Here is a 24,647-nt window from a genome sequence, read left to right on the forward strand (position 1 = left end):
TGATTTCTACACGTCATCAGAACACTTCCACAGTTTCACGTATACCCAGCACCATCCATTATCAGAGAAGTAGAAAGGATCAGAGGGAAAGAAATCTGTGGTCAGAGATGAACATGATAATAACTGTAATCTAAGGTTCAAATCATGATCATGTTCCCCCAAAATGCCTGCTCGAGTCAAAGGACCGTGCAAGTGGCAAAGGGCTGACAAAGGTATTCGGTGAAACAAAGAGATCTAAAGTAAAAAAAAATATATAGCTTGCTTCCTCGGGCTTGAAAAATGTACTTTGTGGTATCCACAATACTTCTGGGCTTTTGATGAGGGGGGAACAAATGGAAAGAAAAAGTACATTCTGTTCTCATCTCGGAACATTCTGGTCACAAAAACCTGCCACCCGGCTCTAGTTAGCTTCACTGGAACTCCCCGTCCTCCTATTATATGGGAGGAAGGAACACAGAAAAAGTTTGGAATTTTGGCATTTTGAATGACATGAATGGCGCATGGGCTTTGCACAAAGACAAAAAGGTCCCACAGGACAAAGGTCAAATCTGAGACATGATTAGAGAAAACTGAAGTTTTCTTTCTTCCCAACCAAAGAGAATTCGGGATTCTACTAAAGCACTGGCTTCCATCAATGTTCTCTCCATATCAATGAAAATGCAGTGTGGAGGAGATTCTGAATGTGCAATTTTCCCCTCTGGAGCACAAAGCCTGATCTAGTCTGTGTTCCTGTCTGGAATCTGGAACATTAACCCTTTTCCTCGCTACGTGGATGGATTTCTAAATTAGGGCCTCCTTAAATTTTAACTTCCCTTGTCACTTTAATTTTGCCCATTTATTGTCATTACCCAGGCTCCCCTTCCAGCTCTTGTCATCCCTCTTCTCCTCCAGGATGGGTGTTCCAGTCAGGGTGGAAGAGTGGGAAAGCAAGCCCGATCCAGCATTGGAAATGGACATCAGAGACTTGGCTGGGCGCATGGACGAGAGCTGCTCTGTCTTACTGGGCTCTTTCCGGGAGCGCTGCTGGAGCACTTTGATCATGGCATCCTTCTCAATAATCTGGGCATGGAGCGTCTTAATCCTAGGAGGCAAAGACAAAGAACATATGAAGACCTATTGTCACCTCGTGCTCAATTCTCACTGCTGACATGAATTTGAACTTCCATTACCTTTCCAAGTAAAGGGTGGTCTCGTTATTTCTGAGTTGGAAGACATAGGATGGTGTCGTACATTTTTTAAAATGCATGTCTGCACACTCCAATGGATGCAACAGAGCATCCAGAAGCTGTTGCTTAAGTCTTAGGAGGCCAAAGTAAAATACCGGTAAAAAGAAAGACCACAGTGGGTGCTATCAGTGAAGAGTCTGAGTCAATGATGGACTTGATGAGAACTTCTATGAATAGGCCACAGCTTTCAGGTTTGCATAAATGTTTACAAGTTTATAAGAGACATCAGGTATTCTGCTTCCCTGTTTGAATGAGTGTTCCTTTATGGAGCACTCTGCTGTATCAAAGGCTTGAGGTGCAGTGCTAGAAAGAATACCCCAGAGAGCAAATGCCAACGATTCAATTCTGGCAGAGAACAGATGGAAAACAATCACCAAGGCCAACGGGAAAGTAATGCCACTCAGAATTCCAGAGTTCACAGGAATCAGCAAGGCAAAGATCACCGCAACTCAGACCCTGAGTAACAGATTGGCAAGAGTGCAGGGATGCAGGGTGCAGAGGTGCAGGGGTGCAGGTGTGCAGGTGTTGGTGACGGGCTGCAATATCAGGTTTCCCAGCTGTGAGCGAAATGTGTGCCCTTCCCTGCTGGTATAGTTCACCTCTATACCAATTTCTTAGATCCACCAGGGACTTGATCGACATTTTACCTGCCCTCCATGTCAAGGCAACGCTTGTTGGCCATCAAGATTTCTTCCTCTTCCTTCTGGATGCGAGCTTCTAGAGCTGTATCGTAGCTGGTGTTAGGAGAGTGGTTGATGACTGTTGTGTCCCTGGAAGAGAAAATAGCAGCAATAATGATGGGAAGGCAGGGCCCTCCCTGGTGGCACAACAGGTTAAAGCATAGCACTATGAAGCCATCTGTAGCCATTGCAGCACAAATTCGATCCTTGGCCAGGGAGATGACCCACGTCGCATGGCAGACCTGTCCTGTCTCACCCACTACTCCTCTCATCCCCCAGCAGTGTATTTCAGTCAGTCTGTCTGTTCTGCTCCCCCTATTCTGTCTCTGGTGAACCCTTTCACTATCCTCCCCCTTACTCCCCAATGCCCCCCCCAGCACCTATGGCCTATACCCCAGCTCTTGTATGCATAATAAATATTTTTAAAAGATGGGAAGAAAGCAATATCATAATTCCAAGCTCCCTCCTGTGTCAAATGTATTGTTGGAATGCCCTAAACTGAGAGCAAACTCATCCAGAACATTGGTTTCTAGGTGGCTTCCTGATAAGAGCTTCCAAGTTCTGATTGATTCAGCTTTCAATTCTAGAAGAGATTACTGATATGCACATAGTTGTAAAAGCCAGTGAGGTTCCGTGAGATGTACACAGGTTTGCCTGTGTCAGAACTAGAAAGACATTCTCCCAACTCCCAAAATACAAGGCAGAGTCCCTTGTATTTCCACTTTTTCCTCATGACAGTCATGAAGGGGATAAGGAAATCAGAACGGACCAAATAGCTATTGCTAGAGACAACAGTAGCTACATCTATGTGCTGGAATCAAACTGCATATATGTCAACAGGTAGCAGCAGTTAGGGCATGTGAGCTGAGTGGGAAGCAGGAATTTTGAGTCAAGGTCCCTTGGTTCCTATCTTAACCTATATCAGGAACATTCTAGCACCATAACAGCGAGTCTACTCCAGAGAGTGACTGTTATTGGCCAGAGTTCCAACTGCATGAGAGAGAGGAGAGGAGGAGGAGATGAGAGTAGGGGAGAATAGAGGAAAGAAGAGAAGAGAGGAGGGAAGGGGAGAGGAGAGGCAGAGAGGAGACTTGTTTAGCTCATGGGTAAGGTGGCTGCCTACATAGCCCAAGAAAAGGAAATATGGGAATCCTATATTCTCCTGATAACTGAGGTCATGCTTCTTTCATTTAGCTCACTTACAACTAAGAGGGAAGAGAATGGAGAAAACTGGATTCTATTTGAGTAACTTAGACAGAAAGAAAAAAGGGATTAGAGAGAATATTGATGTAATTATACTGCTCTTAAAGGAAATCAGACAATAGGCCTAGAAAACAATGAACTGGCATTGCTTCGTTATACTTGCTATGAGAACGAGGATCTGTGGGGGAACTGCAGGCATGTTTTGTGCTGGCAGCTAGCTAGGTTCTCTTAGCTTGGAGTCTGTGACCACTTACAGACTGTGACCAGTACTGATGAGGGTGAAGGGGCAGGGGAATGTAGAGATGGAAAATTGGTATTAAAGCTGGAGAATTTTGATGAGCTTCTGCAAAACTACAGCTTCCCAAAATGTTTGCACCTTCTATGCAAGGCTGAAATAATGTATGGAAACAGTGCCCAAGAAGGGAAAGGGCTATAATGGTGGTGAGCATTTGCTATATTCAAAACCTTCAGTTTCTCAGGATTCTATGCTTCCCCTGGGGCAGTAGGCTTGCAGGCCTACTAGGGCTGACTTCTGTGTTGCAGAGTACCCAAGAGGAAGCAGAATGGGGCAGCGCTGAGAGCGCAGGATATGTTCTGTGCTAGATCCACACTGGGGTCATATCCCAGCTTGCCTGAGTTCTCTGCCACTAACAAACTCTCGAGTCCAGGAAGTCAGTTAACTGTGCTAAGCCCCCGCTTCCTCATATGTAAAATGGAAAGGGTAATAGTCCTTGTACCTTGTGGGCTAAAATAAAAATATGAAGGTAAAATACACAGTGCCAAGCAGAGTAAAAGCAGCCAAGAAAGTCATTATTAAGAGAGAAATAAATGTGCAGGCAGAAAGAATAACATACAAGAGAATATCATTTGAAAGAATTCCAGCTCTTGGGGTCGTGCTGGAAGCAACTCCTGTACTTGCTTCCTGCGCAGTTGCAATGGAATGGAGGCTTGGAGCTCAAAAGCGCGTGGTGTCTATGGCTACTGGGGACTTGATCATACGGTTGTCACTGGGGGAGCCAGTGGTGGCTTCCTGCCAATTTCACTACATAAAAGACCATTTTGGGGACTCAGGGCCCTGCCAGCTAATTGATATGGAAACCGTGAACTCCTCAGGAATGGAGCCTGAATGTGGGGCACTTAGTGAATTCCTACAGAAATGCCAGGATGGCCTGCAGTATCCATCTTCCTTCTAGCAGACTGGGGTTACTAAGCCAGTGGCTTCAGCAAAATCAAGAAAGTTTGAAGGATCAACATGACCCGCTAACTTCCAAGAACCTGAGCCTACCCTTAAGCCCATCAGAAGGATGCTGGGCCTGAAAGCACAACTTGCAAGCCCTAAACCATGTATCCCTGAACTTAACATTCCCCCATCTCAAATTCTTAAGTAAACAGTTTCTGGCAACAATCAGCTTCTCTCTCTTCCTCCTTTCTCCGACAAGGTTATTCCTATCACATTACTTACACTGCTTTCTAGAATGTCGCCCGTGACCTCTTAATTAAAACATCTAGTGGCCTTTTAAACTTCAAGTCCATCTTTTCCTATCGGTGGCATTTTCTTGTTTCCTTAATTCCTGAACTCAGCCCTGAGCAGAGCACCCTGCTTGATGTTACTGGGAGGCTGCAGAGTAGAGATGTGGCTAAAACTAGCCCCCGGCTGCAGGGAACTCATAAGGAGACAATAAGAGTAAATAATTAACTATTACAGAAGTGAATTTGGACTTTATTCCAATCGGCACTGCAAATTTTGAAAGCCTTTCAAGGGGCATGAAATGACCCAAGCTGTGTTTCAGGAAGATAGCATTATCTCTTGCTGAAATGTGATGGGGAATTAGAAGGGCAATACACGGAAGCAGGCAAACCAGTCAGAGAGGTTATTGTCATCCCAGCAAGAGATAATGCTAAAATGAAACAGTGAAGTGGCTAGGGAAATGAAAACAGGTTACAGGAGGGAGAGTTGCCGCATCCTGGAGCCTAGTTAAATGTGGGCATCAGGAAGAGGGAAGAATGAATTAGAACTTTGTTGTTTCTAATTCAAATGTCTAAAAAGATAACAGACTGCTCATTTTCTGAGAGATTTTGGGGCACGCATAATGAGATTTGCTTTCAGTTACACTGGAGTCAAAGTGTCTTATGAATGCTTATATGGCAGCTGAAAGCTGCTGAAAATTCTAACCTCCTCTCAGAAGTCAGAATTCCTATCTGAAGGCGGTGTATAAAATATTGTCAGATATAAAATATGAAAGCTGAGGCTGTGATCTGCTTCTGACTTCCTCTCTTCCTTTCTTCCCTTTTTTCTCAAATTTCCTATCCCCCCAAAAACAAAACATTGTACATTCCGAAAAAAAGCAGCAACCTGACTCCGTACATGCAAACTGATCGCCTGGGTCATTTCAACTGAAACACAGCTTGGGTCATTTTATCGGGCAGTGCTCTTTTGTATCTCCTTGCTGCTCCTCAGAAATAAATTCACCATTTATGAGCTGAAACTAAAAAATCTGCATTGTCAGATCCATTCCTCTGGGATGTAACTCCTACTTGATAGTGATTTCCCTCATCTATATTCATGCGTCTAGAAAGGGCTCTCTAGGAACACAACATCGTGGAGCTCTAACCCAGACCCTATTATTGTGATTCCTTTTAATACTTCTCAGTGACTAAACAATAAGCCTCAAACAGGGCCTCCCTGTTGGCGCAACAAGTTAAGTCTCAGCGCTATGAAACTACTGATAACCACTGAAGCACGAGTTCGATCCCTGGCCAGGGAGCTGACCTCCACAGCATAGCAGACCTCTCCAGTCTCACCCGCTGCTCCCCTCAGCAGTGTGTTTCAGTAGATCCACCTGTTCTGCTCCCCACTCTGTTGCTGGTGAATTCTCTTACCCCCTGCACCTCTGGCCTACACCCCAACTCTTATACGCTTAGTAAATCTTAAAAAATAAAAAAAATAAAAAACAAGCCTCGAATAGCATCTCGTGAACAGTTAATAAAACCTATTCCACCGTTTTTAAAATCACTCTATCAGGAAGCACTAGAGATTAGTGGTTAAGAGGTCCAAAATGTAGATTTAAATCCCACTTCTTCTGGCGTTGGTAACTGTGTGTGATTTTGTACAAATTACTTAACAGGTCAGTGTATCAGGTCCGTCATCTGTAGAATGGTGAACAATTATACTTAGAGAATTTTTGTGAGAATAACCGGTAAGTGGAAATTGCTTAGAAGAGAAGAGCACCTTTTACAGTAAGCATCACACGTGCTGGCTAACATTCTCGGCCCTTTACAAATGTTTACATTTTAAGTATCATGTTTATTTTCAATAAGCCCAACAGTCATTGGTTCATTTTCTATTTGGGCCCTCCTAACTTTCCATCCATGAGTCAAGTTCACATAGCCATGAACTGACCAGAAACACATCACTGACCTCTGAGGTCAGGGTGGACTGACAACATGTCTATTATGGAGGACAGTATCAGCATTTTCCGTATTAATGAAAAAACCTTTTCCTAGGCCTGTGAAAGCCCGTCACACGAACACCCTCATCTTGCCTTCATGTGAACAGCAGTGATGTCTCCCATTGACAACTTTCCCTCCGACAAGAGGTGCTCTTTGAATCAAAGCACTAGGAAGAGTATATAAACAGATCACCCAGTTGGTCTCACCTGAGAAAAGATAGCGGCCTATTCTTACATCGAAAAATCTGCATTTTATTTATCACAATGGCCCCAAACTGGAAACAATTCAAAAAGCCACGATGAAGTGAACAGGTAAGTCATTTGTGTGGTACAACCATACCATAGAACGCCGCTCAGCAATACAAGGAAATAAATTGTTGCATCAAACTGGACAAGCCTCAAATAATTATGGTAAGCTACAGAGGTCAAAGGAAAATTACATGCTATATGACTCCTTTCAAATAACATTCCAGAAAAAGGCCAATTCTCTCATTTTGTAGGAATTTGAACACAATTTCTCAATCTCTCAATTTCCCCAGTGTGTTGGACTAACAGGCAGGCAAAGGGTAACACTGTCCAGATACAGAATGTTTGCCTAAGGGACAATCAAAAAGTGTCCCCACGAGGTGGGTACTGGATGCTATTTATCTTATTAAATGATAAGCATGAGCATGTTACTGAAAACAATAACTGCATGGAAAATTTCTACCTGCTGATTTAAAGAAATATGACTTAAATTAAACTTATCTTATGGGAAGCAATAGATTCTGGAAATACAATCATCTGAAAGGGGGTTCCCCCAATACTGAAACTCTTCCAGGATGGAACAAAGGGGACCATTTCACTCCTGCATTTTGACCTGGAGTGTTTTAAAAAGTGAATTTCCAGCTCCAGGAATCCCAGCTTTCTGACATTTCCTCAGATTGCACCCTTCGTGAGCTGTACCTTTCTACGTTTCTGCCCAAAGATGACAAATACCCCTGTATCTCCTTTTCAATGTGAGGGTTTTATGAACCCTCACATTGGAACAAACAGTGAGGTCAGGTGTTTTCATAGAAGCTAGCAGCTAAAGTTAAGTGTCACTTAATCCAGCTTTGAAACTGCCTACTAGCTTCTTGACCATCCTCTAGCAGGGCAGGCTCCTGGTGCACTCTGTTTGTGTCTGGGGCTCTAGTGAGCCCACTTTTCTCAGAAAACAAAGACAGACAGGCTTCTACCCATAGGGAACTCAAAATAAAGGCACAGGCGACTTCACTCTATTTCCATTTATAGGGGATCTTTGGACAGTCAGGCAGAACACAGTCAAGAAATGGACAATGTCTTCCTGGAGAAATCACACTACCTGCTATGCACTGACCTCCCTCTGACTTGGTTTGAGCACTCAAAGCTAAATGCTGCAAACCTCTCCACACTCACATCCTAACTGACAGTCTGGCAAGCACTTCCAGGAACTGCTGGCTCACCATATTCACAATGGTAAGAATAACATGGCGGTTTTCGACGACTCTCTAGAGAGAGATCTATCTGGGTGCAAGATGCTAGAGTCCACCTTAGATCCCCAACTCCAGGTCCAGGTGGTCTGGATGGCCAGCAAACCGTATCACCTGTTGATATGAATTTAGTTCTTTACATTGTTTCTTTTCTTCCCACCTGATGATTTTGAATGGCAGCCACACAGACAAACTGGGTAAGGACACTGTTTCTTCCAAGATCCAATAATTTGCCTTCACAAGATGGAAATGGGAATGTGGCATCAGCAAACGGTGAAAATCCCCTGCCACTTCCTCTCCCTCACCAAGTGCAAAATGGCCGCTTACATGTGCTAAACTCATCGGCACAGAGCATGTGGCCTTCAAATACAAACCTTCTCTAAGGGCAGGGGTGGATTCATTTCAGCACCACCTTCAGCATCCCTGGCATAAGCCACACCTAGCAAATAGCAGCAGCCATTCCTGAGTAACAGTTTCTAAGTGCATTTCTCTGGAAAGGCTTCCACGCCAGTCCTGGGCTAAGCAAAACCACCACATAGGTGACTGAAAGAATCTGTGGCCTTGCTGATAGAGGTATGCAAATGTCCACTTGACCCCATCTATAATCGGTCTGGCTTCTGGAGAAAGATGACCTGTAATTCCATTAAGTTCGTAAGTAACATGAATTTTCAAATCCCTGACCCTCTGTCTCCATCATTTTCAGTCCCTTCATAGTTAAGTGCGGGGGAAAAAATAGACTTAAGCAAACACTGGAAGAAAAGCAGAATATTACAGAAAAAACTCTGAGAATCTATTAATAATAGTAACAAGTTGTCAATCATTTCTGAATAGTAATGAGCTGCCTTTCTGCCCAGGGTCAGCCAACACTGACACGCCACCAACCAACCACTTACCTCTGAGCAGCTACAGTGGCGGCAGCATCCAAAGCAAAATGTCTCATCACATTCTCCTCCAAGTACTTCTGCTCCCACTTGGTCATATCAGCTTCCAGGGCCAGAATCCTCTCCTCCTTCTCACGCAGGAGCTCCATCAGTGCAGCAGCATTGTATTCTGACACGTTGGTGGGCTGGGAGCTGCCCTGGCGCTGTTAGGGGAGATTCCAAGACACGGAACGTTAGAACCACGGGCCTGAGTCCCATTCGGACAGTCCCCAGCTGCCCAAGTTACTTCAGACTGGCTTCTGATTCTTCCTAAGGCCTCAGCACTTAACCTCTTGAGCTGAATTAGGAGACACCCTTGACCAGGACAGACACCACATGAAATGGTTGCTCTGCTCAGAAAGTGGATCAAGGGTTTAAAAATCCGCATCCCAACCTACCTGCCAGGTGGACAATAGAAATGGGATTTAAAAATCCAGCATTTGGTCCCAGGGTCGCCCCAGAAAGGCTGTGTGTCCTTAACAGCATCAGACCACCTTCTCGGGCTTTGATTTCTCTCATCTAGAAATGAAGTGTGGTATGGCTACATGATTCTAAAGGCCGTTTCCCATGCTAAGATTCTAGGAATCAGTCTTACCACGTTCACTTCTGAAAGGGTCTCCTGTTTCTGGGATTCACAAGAAAAGAAAAGTTGCAAGATAAGAGGCATCGAGGATTTGGCTGGGATAGAAAGATAAGGAAGCAGGTTTTGTCTACAAGTGAAAGGCACTCTGGAGCATGATCCGGGGAGGCAAAATACTAACATGAGCAAGACTGGTTTTTTTTGTTGTTGTTGTTGTTATGTCAAGCACCAGCTGAAAAATAAGCAACTGGAAATAATCTCCTTTTCTTTAAGTTCTCCTTACCTGCTGAATTCTGAGGGATTCCAGTTCCCTCTCCAGTCGTGTCCGGAGACGGTGCTCCAGCTGCTCACGTTTTTCACAGGCTGCCTGGAGCTGTACAAGGGCCTGCTGCATCTTCTCCACCTTATCGACATACACCTGCTTCTTTTTCAGCTGAAAATTCAGGTTGGGAGAGTTGGGGGATGGAAGGAAGAAAACAATAAGGTGGCTATACATCCCCCCCAATCCAAGGTGCATTTCATCTCTTCCTGTCCAGCTTTGAAAGAATGAGCAGTGGGCCTCCCTGATGGCACAGGGGTTAACTCTCAGCACTATGAAGCTATCTGCAGCCACTGCAGTGCCAGTTCAAACCCCAGGCAGGGAGGTGACCCACATGGCTCAGCAGACCTCTCTGTCTCATCTGCTACTCCCTTTAGCAGTGTTATTTCATTAGATCCATCTGTCCTGCTCCCCACTCTGCCTCTGGTGAATCCTCTCACGCCTGGTTGACAACCCAGTTCTTATATGCCTAAGTAAATAAATAAATGCTTTTTAAAAAAAGAATGAATGGTGAGAAGGTCCTTCATGATGATCACACACTGTCGTATATTAATATGACCAGCCTAGGAATTGGAGCTTCTCCTTAGTCCTCTCTTTTTTTCCCTAAAGACATTCCCATTAATAGCGTCTGTCTTAGATGGCAAGTTTTACAGAGAAGGTTCTTAAGGTTTCCACCAATGGCTGTCTTTACCTCTGTTCTTCATCACTGTGAGCTAGAATATTCCATTTTGGTCACTGCAGTAGAGAAATGCTAATTTTAAAAAGAGGGGTTCTCTAGCTCGAAAAATCAAAAATTTCATCTGATATGGAAAGGAAACCCATCTCCCGTACACCACCTCTTCTCCAAGGGCGATAAAGGGCCTGGTCTGCTGTTGAAGGTACAAGGAAAGCCCAGCATTGTCTTTCTGAAATCAGTGACCTTCCTTGGTAAGTACCTAATACAATCAAATACTGCTCTGCTGGAAAGTCTCTGCTCCTCAAGACTGCAGGAACCATGCAATGGTGGTTTAGTCTCACTGACCAGCCCTGCCTTGCCGGTTCTTTACTAAAAGAGCACAGCTTATTTGCTATTTCTGCCTCAGTCATGAGCCTGAGTTGACAAGATGGGGCTGTAATTTCTCAACGTTCATTCTAGGACCTTTAATTTCCCCTAAAGACTCCAACTAAATGAAACAACTCTAACACTGAATGAGTTAAACACGAGCCACATCCAAAATCAAAGGCACGTTAGGACTAAGTATTTGAATTCTTTTATACTCTTGTAACTTACCAGCAAGTCCTGGCTCCATGGGAATGAAAGAATGAGGAAGAGCTTGGAGCTCTTGAACAAAGGCATACACCCTGAACCTGAGCAGACGGGGGAAAGGGCAGGTTTCCCAACTAGTCATTAAACGAGCAGATTATGTTCCTCAGAATACATGGGGGCACCTCTCTTGCTAAAATCCACCCGCAGACCCGTCCTAAGGCAGAAATTCTTCCATTCTGTTGTTATCACTTTCATGGTATGTGAGGTTAGGGATACTTTCACTACTAAGATGGAAATCTAAAAAGGCTGATAATGAAGTCAAAAGAAAATTCAGCTCAACTCTAACTTTTCAACAAATTCCTAAGCCCTTGATCTATCCTGATAGATAGTTGCAATGTAAGAAGGTACCCGCTGTACCAGCATGACCCGCACCTATTTAGCAGAACCAAACTGAGTCCCCTACTGCAGAAATTAGGTAACTCCTTAATGGTGATGGGGCCAGATCAGTGCTATCTAGAATGTCCAAGTCACAGAGCACTAGCATGTGCTGACAGAAAAACATTCCTTGTCTTATAAATATACTCCTCCCCAAATTAGAATTACCGCGCTTTCTTCAGGGAAGAAAGCCTTTTTATATTTTCCTATCAGACCTGTGCTGTATTTTACATAGGTAACTAGGAGAAGAGAACTTTAAATTTTTTCTATACTTTCTTGACAACTCCTCTCAGTCCAAGGCCTACCAGCTCAATCTAATCTTAAAAAACTATCTAGTTGAGGCTAGATGTTTTTATCCCTTAGATATTTTCCTAAGAAATAAACACGCAAGGCCCTCCCTGGTGGCACAGCAGGTTAAAGCACAGCACTAAGAAGCTTAAGCCACTTCCGCATGAGTTCGATTCCCGCCTGCCCCGGAGGTGACCACATGGTGTGGCAGACCTCTCCTGACCCGCCCGCTGCTCCCCTCAGCAGTGTACTTCGCTGATCTGCCTGTTCTGCTCCCCACTCTGTCTCTGGTGAAGTCTCTCACCCTCCGCATCTCTGGCCTGTACCCCAGTTCTGTATGAATAAATAACTAAATCTTAAAAAAAAATAAACATGCAAAAATCATTATTCCCTTTCTCTCAATAGGTGTAAGCCATTCTTTCTGGAATATGTGACTATCTCTAACAACATGGGCCATGGCAATCAAAACTCTCACGCAATGGAAGCTGCTGCTGTCCTATGTCCTAAGCTTTGAATAATCGGGGAGTAGGAAATATCCTCTATCCTTCACCTTTTGAAATCTACAACCCTCATGAGCTATTTAAAGTTGAATGCATTTGTTTGAGAATAGCTCTGGCAGCCCTCCGGGAGCAGTGCAATGTTAATGCAGAGAATGCTAACTATAATTACTGAGCCTTACAGCAGTTATACTTAAAGGCAATTAGACTTAGATAGCATGCAGTTCTTGCCTTGATGGCAAAGTACTGCAGTGTAAGCTCTGAGAACAGAAAAACAAGCAGTCCAGAGCCAGGTGGATTTCTACATGCTAGGCCTTTCTTGAGAAAGAAAAATTGTAATATCTTAGCAAAAGCACCCCTGGCAATAGAAGTCACTGAGCCAAACTTCTGGAAGGGAAAAAACAATAAAAAAAAAGCCCAGGGAGTTTTGTGACTTGGCTGTAGACAGATATGCAGGTCAGGAAAAATCCCATTGTGCTTTGCCCCTGGGATGACTTTCCACAAGATACCAAGACTGCTCTTGCTGGAAAATTCTCCTACTGCCCTCAAAAGAAGAAAAAGTGCTGCTCACCCATAAACACCATGATCACCTAAAATAAATGCTTAATTCCTAAATAAATTGGGTGGGAAACGAGAGCTTTGTATGCTACCAAAGCAAGATGCTATAGACACAATCAACAAAATCAGGTATCTTCTACATTGTGTCTTTTACATCCCATCTAGCCAGGCAAAGGGAAAAAAATCCTGTGTAGTTTATTAATTCCTCTGTTATATACTTCACTTTTACCTTCATCGCGCTACATCTACTTTTTGGCTTCTCCTGAATAAATTCTCTATGCTAAGATCCTCAAATGCTATACTAGGACATCCCAGGTCCCCAACTTCACCTTCCAATACCATTAAAAATGTCAGCTGTCCCTTCTTAGGTGGAGAGAGAGACAGTAAAATGGTTAAGGTCATTAGCTGTGGCCTCAGACTGCCTGAGCCAGGACGGGAAATCCTTAGCTTGCTCCCACTTACTAGGTTTGCGGGCTCAGCCAGGCTGTTTAATCTCCCCATGGTTCCACTTAGTCATCTATCTCATGGAGATGATAATGCTGTGTTCTACCTCTATACTGATCAAATGAGGTAACACATAAAGTCCTTAATGGAACGTCCGTTACAAAGAGTACTCAGAGCTGTTTTCCTTTGTCAAGAAAAAGCTAATACCATCTCAATTTTGAACACTCACTTCAGGATAGCCTTGACATAGTTTCATGTTCTCAATACCTCTATCCTATCAATAACTACTGCAAATATAAAATCAGAGCTAAGTGTCCCCAAGAAGACAATTAAGTGTTAAGACTCAAAAAGAGCTGCAGATATCTTTATAGTGCAGAAGCCATCATTGTAACACTGGAACTCACAATTCTTTTCTGGGATATGGAGACCTCTCTATTTACTCTATCAAAATAATGTGGCTTGTGGTCATTTCCACTTATGAAGAAATAGTTGTGGAAAAATAGTTATGGTGTTTACCTAAAGACCTTTAGAAAGTGCTTAGGCTTCACGAGCGTGTAAGTACAAAGATACACAAATGAGAAATTTTATTTGAGAGCAAAATGAAAGGTAAAGGGGGCAAGATGGTCATCAGAAAATTTTGATTCTAGTCCTAGACCTGTTCTCAATGGTCACTTGCTTCCCTGTTCTCAGTTTCAGATCACCCATTTGTATAAAAAAAAAAAAAGTGAAGGAGGGGTTAGGAGTCAGATAACCACCTTATACTGGCTCCATTATCTCTTGACACCTGACACTTCAGAGTAGTTAAGTAAAGTAAGGTACCTGAGGGCCCCATGCAGGTCACCCTTCATTGCCTTTGGGCACTGTACCCCCTCTCTTAGGAAGACCCTGTCTACTAGTTTAAGATAAAAACAATAACATTCGGCTAGCCAGAAAACTGCAGATGACATCTAATAGTCTTTCTTTATTGTTGTGCTTTTTCTAAAGATTTAGTTATTTATGCATACAAGAACTGGGGTACAGGCCAGAGGTGCAGGGAGTGAGAGGATTCACCAGAGACAGTGGGGAGCAGAACAGGCAGATCCACTGAAATACACTGCAGAGGGGAGCAGTGAGGGAGGACAGAAGAGTCCTGCTATGCCATGTGGACAGCTACCTATGCAGGGATCTAACTCTTATTGCTGTGGCTGCTGATAGCTTAATAGTGCTGAGACTTTAACCCTCTGTGCCACCAGAGAGGCCCCTTATTGTGTTATTTTTTTGAAGTAGCAAAGCTTGACAGCATTCCATATGATTTGGGGATAGAGACTCACACCTCAGCATGGTTAATGTAAGGTTTCAGAGGATCCCATACAAGTACTGCTTTAATTTGTATATGTATACTGCTTTAATTTGTATATGTACACCCAAGAGACAGAACGTATAATGTATGTACTCTCTATAGGATCCTAGATGATTTATTTTTCCATGCCTTTAGTGTGCATGAAAATGAAAGTCCATTTGAAACGTTTCCAAAGCCAAGGTTAGCAGCTCTGGCTAGTGATGAGTACCCACATGCCTCTAGAAGAAGTTGGGAAAACCTATTACTTGAACCAAACTTCCCTGGATACTCAGTGATTGGCGGAGAAGTTTTCTTTCCAGCTATCAATTTTTAAAAATTCTCAAAACTCCCTTCCCATTCAGTCTATGTTCTCAAATGCCATTCCTTAGATCACTTTTTAATTTACTGCTGAAAATCCCCTCCCATTCCCAAGGTCCAAAATACTGTAATTTACTCTTTTGCCTCTATACTGATAGCTCTTAATGTATACCCTATTAGCAGTGATTTTGTATGAGTTAATTCATAGGTGGATTCTTTCATTCATTCAACAGGTATTTATTGAATTTTTACCATGACAGATATTCTACATATCTAAGAACAATAATGATGAAACAGGAAATATGACGAAGTCCCTGCCCCACTGAATTGAACTGTACCGTAGCCAACTAAGGGTGAGGCCCTTCTATTTTCCTTGACAGCTCTCCTAGGTTCTAGTTATAGTCACTGTTTACTACGTCCTTCATAACCAGTTAATATAAAATAACTCTCTAATACAAGACTAAAAATGAACATAGCACACCTTATACTACAAATATAAACACTAAACATATTCATACATGTATTTACTTTGGTTGCCAAGACTAGATAATGGTTTCAAACCATTCCTAATCAGAGATAAGGTTTCTAGTCATAAAATTAGAAGAAAGCTTAGCAGAACGACAAACTATTGAAGAATCAGGAAAATACTCAATTTCAATCATAATCTTCCAGTGCATTTCTGCAATAATTAGAACCCATTCCCAAGAATCTGACAGATCTCCCTACCTCTCCCCGCACCCCTTCTGGGTCAGGAAAATCTGGTCCCTGCAAATGAATACCACGTGATGGCATCTCTGCCATCCTTCCAACAACTGTGGGTGTCTTTCATAATTATTATTTAAAGAATGGTTATATACAAAATAACTTCTGGGGTCCCTAAAGCCACCCATATGGCTCAGTCATCTGCAGGGAAGTGAATTACAAATGATTCATCTCCATTTATTCACTGGTGCACAAAACAGGGTGGGATATTTACAAATAAGGAGATCTGGGTTTTCTCCCAGGTGTGTCACTAAATACAATACTTAATCTGCCTACATTTAAATTTCATAATTCATCAAAGTACAAAATTTGGAAATATTTTCTAAGTGTTTTAGAAAACGTATTGGTGGAAATAAGAATTGGCAGAATATAGGATTTTTAGGGTAGTGAAATATTATGTGTGGCACCATAATAATGGAAACATATGAGTAGACAGTCATCTCCACCCAGAGCAAACCCCTAGTGAAATCTTGCACCACACCAAGAGGGAACCCAAAGCTAAGAATGGGGCTTCAAATGATTATGTATCCATGTAGGTTCATCAACTCTAAGAAATGTACCATGCTGATGGGGGAGGCTCTGAGTGTGTGGGGACCAGTGGATATGGGCAAGCATTCTATAGTTCCCTTAAATGAATTTTGAATGTGAAAATGCTCCAAAGAAATAAAAGCTGAATAAATAAAAATAAATAGAAATGAATAGGAAGAGGCAGACACCTAGCTTGGTGAACCTAAACTTAACACATAGCCCCACTGGCTGAAAGGACATTGAAACCAAAACAAAACTTTTAGTCCAACATGGAAACAATCTAAGCAAAAGCCCATCTATAGATGACTCCATAAAGATTCTGTGGTATATAAACAATATAGCACCACCCAACTATTTAAAAAAGAAGAAATCATGCCTTTTCCGAAAATATGGATAGAACTTGGAAGTGACCATGCTAAGCAAAATATGTCAGAAAATGAAAGTTACCAAATGGTTTCTGTCATACGTAGACTATAAATAACCAAAAGGGCCTTTCCTGTGGCACAAGGTGTTAAAAACACAGCACCATGAATCTATCTGCAGCCGCTGCAGCACAACTTTGATCCCAGGCCAGAGAGGTGATCCACATGGCACAGCAGATCTCTCCTGTCTCACCTGCTGCTTCCCTCAGCTGTGTATGTACTTCATCGATCTGCCTCTCACCCCCTGCACCTCTAGCCTACACCCCAGTCATTGTATGCATTAGTAAGTTAAGCTTTAAAAAAAAAAACCAAAGGAAACACAGTAACATAACACAACAAAAATACCTCTTAGATTGTATGAAAAGTGTGGTTACCATAGAGGGCAGCGGGCCAGTGGGGGGAAAGGTTAGAAGGAGTGAATGTGATAATGTGAATGGTACTAGAACTTTGATGGTGGGTAGTCAGGCAGATAAATTCCTCCAAACACACTGTATCACAAATGTCACAGTTAAAGAGTACTTTCTTTGCTCTTCATCTTCATACAACTAGTATATAGCAGGAGGCTTCAGTGATTTCTGCTTGATTTGATTTAGCCTTCCCCGGGAGCCCCTGGCTCCCAGAGTTCCCTCTGAAGCAATCTGGTAACACTACCCTGGTATTAGCAAGCTACCTCTGTCCACTGCCAAGAGGCTGTGGTCCACTGGTGGATATTAAAAGAATTGAAGAGTAGAAAACCACCTCTAGCAACTTGCTACTAAGGGAATGGAACTCGTGCTGTAAAGGAGTCAAAAAAGAAACTCTTAAGACTTCCAATTTGGAAATTTCAAGGGCCAAAAAAATGGAGCTCTGAGGGTTCACGCTGTCTGTATTTGGGATGGAGACATAATGTCTTAGCATATTGGCTGAAGCAACACCTACTGCAAAGAAAATAATTCTTACATAAATATGGGAAATGTCATCTGTAGATGAAATGCTCTTCAGATAGGTCACAATTCATCAACAGAACACTCAGGAAGATTTCTGGATGGATATTTAGTTTATCTGTATTCCTATCAATAACTACAGATGTGCACAGAATTCATCCCCTCAAAGCTTCTGTTCACATTTATAATTCATCATATCCATGAGTGAGTTTTACCTATACCAACAAAATTCTACTTCTTTTTAAGATTACTTTGGATTCGATGGTAAAAGTCTGTATCTAGGCCTCTATTATTGGGAAAGGAAGAGGCTAGTAATGTACTGTGTAGGTGGATATGAGAGCAGAAAATTACGTATCTCAAAAAGACAAATCAAAAAAGTAGCAAGGACCTAGAAATGAGAGACTGTAAGCACCCGATGAACAATGATGGAATTGGAGTGAAAATGCGAATCCAATTTTGGAGAACTGCGTGGAGTGACAAGAGAACTCTGGAAAATGAACTGCCACCATCACCGCAACATCTGAATCGTCCCCAGTCACTGCAGTTCAGAACAGGTTAAAATTTGGGCCCCTTCTCCTTGAATTTCTGTGGCTGTCATTCTAGCCTAAAGCCAAAGAACAAGGCTCACTGGCTCTTTCTTCAGCCCTCCCACATTCCGCTCTGCCCCTTCCTGTGTACTCTGCACAGCAAGCAGCCCACCCGCAGCATCTTCGCTCTTTGATCTTGCCAGAGCCTTTTTCCCACCATCACTGAAACAATTACCCAAGCAGTGGCTCAGCTCTGGATCATCATAAGACAGCAGCCAGCCAGAAGCCAGGCTGCCTTGAGCCTTGCGAGTGGATATGCCAGGCATCTGTCGAAATTCTCCAGTGAGGTCAAATTAGTGGGGGGCAGGGGGACTTGTCTTTGAATGGGAGAATACCACGGTTGCTGTAGAACACAGAGTTCTTTTGACTTGGATTTTAATGAGACTCCACTTCAATAGGACCTACGTGTCCCGAAAGACAAGGGCAGGAGTGGAAAGGCAATATTTACCTCAACCGGTTGCCTACGGCAAAGGCTGCACATTGCTGGCAAGACCTGGGTCATGGTGATTCACTAAGAAAACAGGTTTGATCTTTAGTGTGTTATCTTCTACCCAACCCGGCCCGAGATAACTCCCTGGATGTCAGCAGAGCAGGGTCTGCAAGAGAATCTGTGCTAAACTTGAAAGAGGAAGGAAGCTGTGATTACAGGAGAAAGTTCTCTATAGGCCTGAGGCATCATTTTTGCATAGAGCTTAAAGCAGAGTGAATGTGTGTCATAGGCAAGACTTACTGGCATTGGAAAGATGGAATGGACTTCAGAGAAAAAACTCTCAATGAGGACTTTGTAGGGAGATATAAATGCATACAAGGGTCCTCAGTCCATTAAAGTAGTCATAATCTTTCCCTGAATAATTTGATGCAATATGAAAGAGTTAACTGAGTGACCTTGAACTTAATAGGCTTAGGACAAAAGGTTTTATTTGGGGAAGCTTTCCTAATTCTCATGTTCTAAGTAAGTAGACTAGAGAGAATTTCCTGGGAAGAACTTCTAAGGAAAATTCACAGCTCTATTTGTAAGCCACACTAAATTACTTGTTTACAGGAGACATATGCAGGTCACCTAGTATTCATTTCCTTCTAACTTCACACATGATCTTATTGGAAACATCTTCAACAGATAAAGGGATACATTTCCTATTCATGATTACCCTTCTTGATTTAAAATTGGTCACTAATTTTGTAAAGGAATCATAAGACTCCTTACTAGGTTAGTTACGAAGTTACCTACTCACCTTAAATACCTTCAAATTTCCATACTTTAGAATTTTACCCAGAAAGTTAAGGTTCTACTGGGGGTTGAGCCCCCAGAAGAAAAGTTCAGTTTCAATGATCAATTCCTATATTTGAGGACAGGGGAAAAAACATTTTCCTTTGAATGTCATAGAGCCAAAAAAAAAATCCAACACTAATATGCTGCTGAAACCAGAGGTTCTCTAATTCATTACCAGGTCTCTAGGATTCCACTGGGTAGAAGTTCCCAGCCAGCTCTCTGAATCCAACCACAACTAGGAATTTTACAACATCAGCTTCCATGTAAAAGTACGAGCTGGACATATCGAAAATCATTAACAATAACTGATGAGCCCACTTGATATATCTTATCACTAGATGCAATCATTTAATCCTAGCTCAGTATTTACAATTTCTTCAAATTGTGTAGTATACATAGTTGGGGGCGGGGCACTAGAAAAAGACTACAAATCTCTGGAACGAATGTCCAGAAAACTCTCAGAAGTCTGAAGCCAGAAACGTGTATTTCAGGCAACTGTTTCAGTGAGGGCTGCCAGGAGAAGCTGCAGATTAACATCTTCTCCATAAATATCTATTTTCATGATTAACAACTAGTTACCATTTAGCCCTTGGAGACTGCACAGCAAGAGGGTTGCAGAAACTCTCCCCCAACTCCCCCGCCCCCCACTTAATCTCCTACTGAACAAGCGCCTCCCTGGAGGGCAATGGGACTGTCTCAACACAGCCTGGACAAGGTCTTCATAGTCTGATGAGAAAAAGGAACCCAATGGGAAAAACTCTTTCTTTCTAATTAAATGATGCAGCATTTACTAAATCTGAATACCCGCCCACATTTTCTTTTTGGGAGTTGAACCAAAGGATGATTCAGACAAGGAGACAAGCAGCAGCATCTAGGGAATGAAGAGTCATGAGATTCCAGTTTTATTCCTGGCTCTACTGAAGAATTGCCATGTGACCAGAGCTGCTTCTCAGTGGGTCTCTCCGTTTCCCTTGCTCTGAAAGAATACAATCTGATGCTCATCAGTAATTTACTCTGTGATTTCCTTGTAAAAAAAAAAAAAAAACATGGAGTAGAAGAATATATGAGGTACAGCAGAAGGCTATAAAGGGCATTTAAGCCCCTTGGTCCTGGAAACCAGGCATAATACAAGTAATCTTCATTTTCAATACAGCAATTTAGCAGTATTTCTAATGTAGGCATGAGATGAAGCAGGGTATTAATCTGAATGTATACAACCTGAAATTGAAGTAAGTAAATCAAGGACAACACAGCTTAGATGGCATTACCTGTTAGGAAAGTATGAACCCACAACCCAGATCCAATAAGCATTTTAATAACCCACAAGAAAGCAGGGGATAGCAGTAGGTTGGAAGAGCTCTAGCAACTAGAATGATTCTTCTTGAGGAGATGAAGCCAATCAATGAAGCAGCAAAGATACAGGATGTACAACAGCCAGAATGCGGAGATCCTGGTCATTAAACACTTGGGGGGGAGCGGGGTGAAGATCTGTTTAGACAGCTTTTGTTAAAATAGAGGCTATTTTTTCTCTTGAAATGCTTTGAATTTAGAAGTCAGTGACATGAAGTTTTCTTTACCAAGTTATACTTCAGCATCAATTTTTGCTGAAGTACACCCATTCCCTGAAGCATAAAACATGTCAAGAGTTAGAAATACTCCAGTACAATGACAATTGACGACTAAAATTAATGACAGGCCAGCAACAAAGTTCCCTCTATTTCACATGAACACAGTTTGGTGTTGCAATTGAATAGAATCTACATCAAGACTACTCAGACACATATTAATCATAATGCTCAGTAGTTTGGGGGGGGCCTTGCATTTGTCAAGAGAAGGCTCCATTCTTGCAAACAAATAACTTCCAACTTCACCACAGCATTTACCTACATTCCAGAACCTAGTCACCAAGACAGGGCACACAGTTCATGGTTTGCCGTTAGCTATAAATTGTCAATGAGTCCCATCATTTTTTTAAATTCCCGAGACTGTATTCTGAAACCAATCAGCAAAGTAAATCCAAAACAAGAGGCAAAGCCACCAAGCTCATTTATTTTTACCCAAGAAAGGACCAAATTTTCACTGAGCATAGGAAGACAAGAAGTATTCTGGATTCAAGATGGTTAGAGTATATGAAATCACTGTCTAGTCATTCCAAAATAAACACAGGATGTTGAAGCCCTGTAGAAAGCAGGAACTAAAAAAAAAAAAAAAAAATCTGTCTCACAGTCAAAGTTGGGCTAGGTGCACAGTAAGAACCAAAGGGAGAGCTGGTTAACTAATATAAAAAAGCAAGTAGAAATTGTTCTTTGACCTTGGTGACTTTTCATTCTGGAGCAAAAAGAAACTTGCAGAAGAGAGAAAAGAAATCAAAACCTACTGTCATCACCACAGCCGTTAAGCAGAAGTAGCAGATGCTACCTTCCTATTGAAGGCCTATAAGCCAGCTGCCAGTTCACCAAAGCGGTACCCCCCCCCCAGTGCCTTGGATATCCCAGCTCTACCCTCAGCTCTATCTGCTACCTGAAGAAATCACACATACCTCTTCCTCCAACTTCACCACCTTGGCCTGGGCATTGCTCAGGGCCTGGTCTCGGATTTCAATGTGACGCCTTTGGTCCTCGTTGGTAGAACGGGCAGTGGCAAGCTCTGCTTCCAGCTTCTCCTTCTCCTTCTGGCTTTCCTTATCTGTTAGGATATGAAGTATCAGTACATTTGCAGCTGGCTCAAAACATTGCCTAAGTGAACAGGCAAGCATGCCCATGAGGACATATTCTAGGGTTCCAACATACAGCTACAAGAGTCAGGATATCTGCGATCTAGACCCCCCACCAGTTCTGTCACTAAGCTAACATATAATTTTAGAAAAGTCATATAACTATGGTTGTTGAGAAAGTAGATGCAAAGTGTTAGGGAAAAGTATTACATGAAGGAGAACACACACATCAAAAGAGAAGGTAGGCTTGTCACCCCCATTTTATTTGTTCAAGCAAAACCCTTTACTCGTGAAGGTTATTTTCTGACTAAGATCAAATCTAATAAACATGTCCTCTGCTGGAAATGTCTGACCCACCTAATCTAACATAACTCAATCTCACAATCTGCTTCTCTTGGGAACTCAGTCCTTAAAAGGAGTATGTGGTAAAACTTGAATTCATGGTGTGTTTTTCCCTGCTCCTTATCCTGCAGGGTAGGTTGAGTGCCCAGAGAATACAGGTAAGAGCTAGAGGGAAAGCATCAGGATGAGAGGAATACAAACATTAATTTTACCTGAAAAACATCTTCTACTTGAGAATCTCCTTTTCTGCTGAGTTAGAAAAGTTAAGCCTATTCAAAGCTGGGGATATTTGTTACAAGTGTCATTTGATATTTTTGTGTGCTTATATATATATTTGTGTGTGTGTGTGTGTGCATGCATAATATACATATTACACATGTTTATGTATCTAAACACATATACAGATGTACATGTGCTTATTAATGGCATAATCTATGATCTTCATCTGAAGGAACTCTGAGTGGGCAAGTAATGGTCTTTCTGGATTGCACTGTATAGAAAATTCAGTTAAGCAACACCTGTATAATGAGAATTCAATATATAGAGATAGAAAGAAGGTTTGAGAAGAAAAGTACTAGTGTGTGACAGTCTTATAATTTCCCAGAGAATAGAGTCATGGTATCAGAAACCAACAATTCAATAAGTTATTACAGACTTATAAGTGGTTTCTAAACAGCTTCTACATTTGGTCTATATTCTTATCTCAATCGGCACTGACTGTACCTGTTCCATTCCTTACCTGATCACAAGATCGGAATATTCCACTTGAAGTGCTGATCACTAAATTTCAAGGAGGTAGTTTTCATTCCTTTCCAAAGACCACTTAAAGATTCCATTGTTTGGTCCTAGTTTTAGGTGACTATGTTTACATGGAACCCTGAAGAAGTCAATCCTACTAGTTCCCTTGTTAACAAATTCAAAAGCAGTGCATATAGGATAAAAACTGAGCATGTTAAGAAGATTTTTTTGCTGGGCATATAAAGTGATTAAATGTTGCCACTCTATCCTAACAATGATTAAATAGCTGAAAAGTGAAAAATCAACAACTCTTTTTAAATCTGGTGGAGAAGGGCAAACAACAGCCCTCCAAGATTGGAGAGACAGGCAAATACAGAGAATCATAATTTATGGGGAAAGAAGCCTGGCAGCCTACAAGGCTAGGAAATCCTGAACTGTAATTGATGAATTACCAGTGCCTTAGTGTGGAAAAGCCTGAGAACTAAAAACTCCCACCACTTATAGTGGGACCCCCACACTTTTGTGAGTTTTACCTTTAGGAATTCAACCTAGTTCTAGCAGAAATGTTGGAGAAAAATCCCCCTTATACTTCTAGCAGAGAGAAGGGAAATAGAGCCATTTTTTTAAAAATACTAGAGCATTCTGTTCTTAAAAAACACCACTCTCTAGAGAAACTGTTTTATCAGAATCTAAACTACTGAGGTTGGATCAAATTATAACTGATTTAGACGGAGAAATATCAACTCCAGCCCCTCTGCACAAATGAAGGCATGAAAAAAAGTTTTCAAAGCTATTGGTGAAGTTCAGTTACTAAGAGCGAGACCTATTCACAGGACTAGAGAACATGTCCCTTCTTGCCGCCATTTTAGTGAAGGCCTATTCACAGCTGTTTTCCACCTACTGTATGTCTGCCTGACAATGGAAAATGGCACCTCCTACTAAAAGGTAAAAAGTACAGTTTGAAGAGACAGAACAAGCAACAGAAGCACAACCAGATATGGCAGGGTGGTTGAAACAATTCGATTATGAATTTGAAACAGTGACTAATATTGTAAGGTTTCTAAGGAATAAATAAGACACCTATAGGAACAGACAGGTAATCTAAGCAGAGGAGGAAAATCTAAGAAAGAGTCAAGAGATGCTAGAGATGAAAATAGAGGTTAAAAACTACCACCTGGGCCCTCCCTGGTGGCACAGCGGGTTAAAGCACAGCACTGAGAAGCTAAAGCCACTTCACCATGAGTTCAATCCCCGCCCTGGAAGTGACCCACATGGCGTGGCAGACCTCTCCTGACCCGCCCACTGCTCCCTCAGCAGTGAACTTCGACGGACGATCTGACTGTTCTGCTCCCCACTCTGTCTCTGGTGAATCCTCTCACCGCCCCTGCACC

At 42.2% G+C, this 24,647-nt stretch overlaps 1 protein-coding gene across 1 annotated transcript in view; it reads right to left on the minus strand.

Moving 5' to 3' along the window:
• Positions 1-24,647, minus strand: part of AMOT (angiomotin) — a 72,457-nt gene that overhangs the window by 5,097 nt on the left and 42,713 nt on the right. Inside the window, exons 8-11 of the mRNA XM_012727241.1 lie at positions 9,832-9,981; positions 8,942-9,132; positions 1,874-1,996; positions 849-1,081 (exon numbers count right to left, since the gene is read on the minus strand). Coding sequence (XP_012582695.1) covers positions 849-1,081; positions 1,874-1,996; positions 8,942-9,132; positions 9,832-9,981 — 697 coding nt within the window. The remainder of the gene's footprint in view (positions 1-848; positions 1,082-1,873; positions 1,997-8,941; positions 9,133-9,831; positions 9,982-24,647) is intronic.

Source organism: Condylura cristata, unplaced genomic scaffold (genome assembly GCF_000260355.1).
Source record: "Condylura cristata isolate star-nosed mole 26May11 unplaced genomic scaffold, ConCri1.0 scaffold00019, whole genome shotgun sequence".
Taxonomy (NCBI): Eukaryota; Metazoa; Chordata; class Mammalia; order Eulipotyphla; family Talpidae; genus Condylura; species Condylura cristata.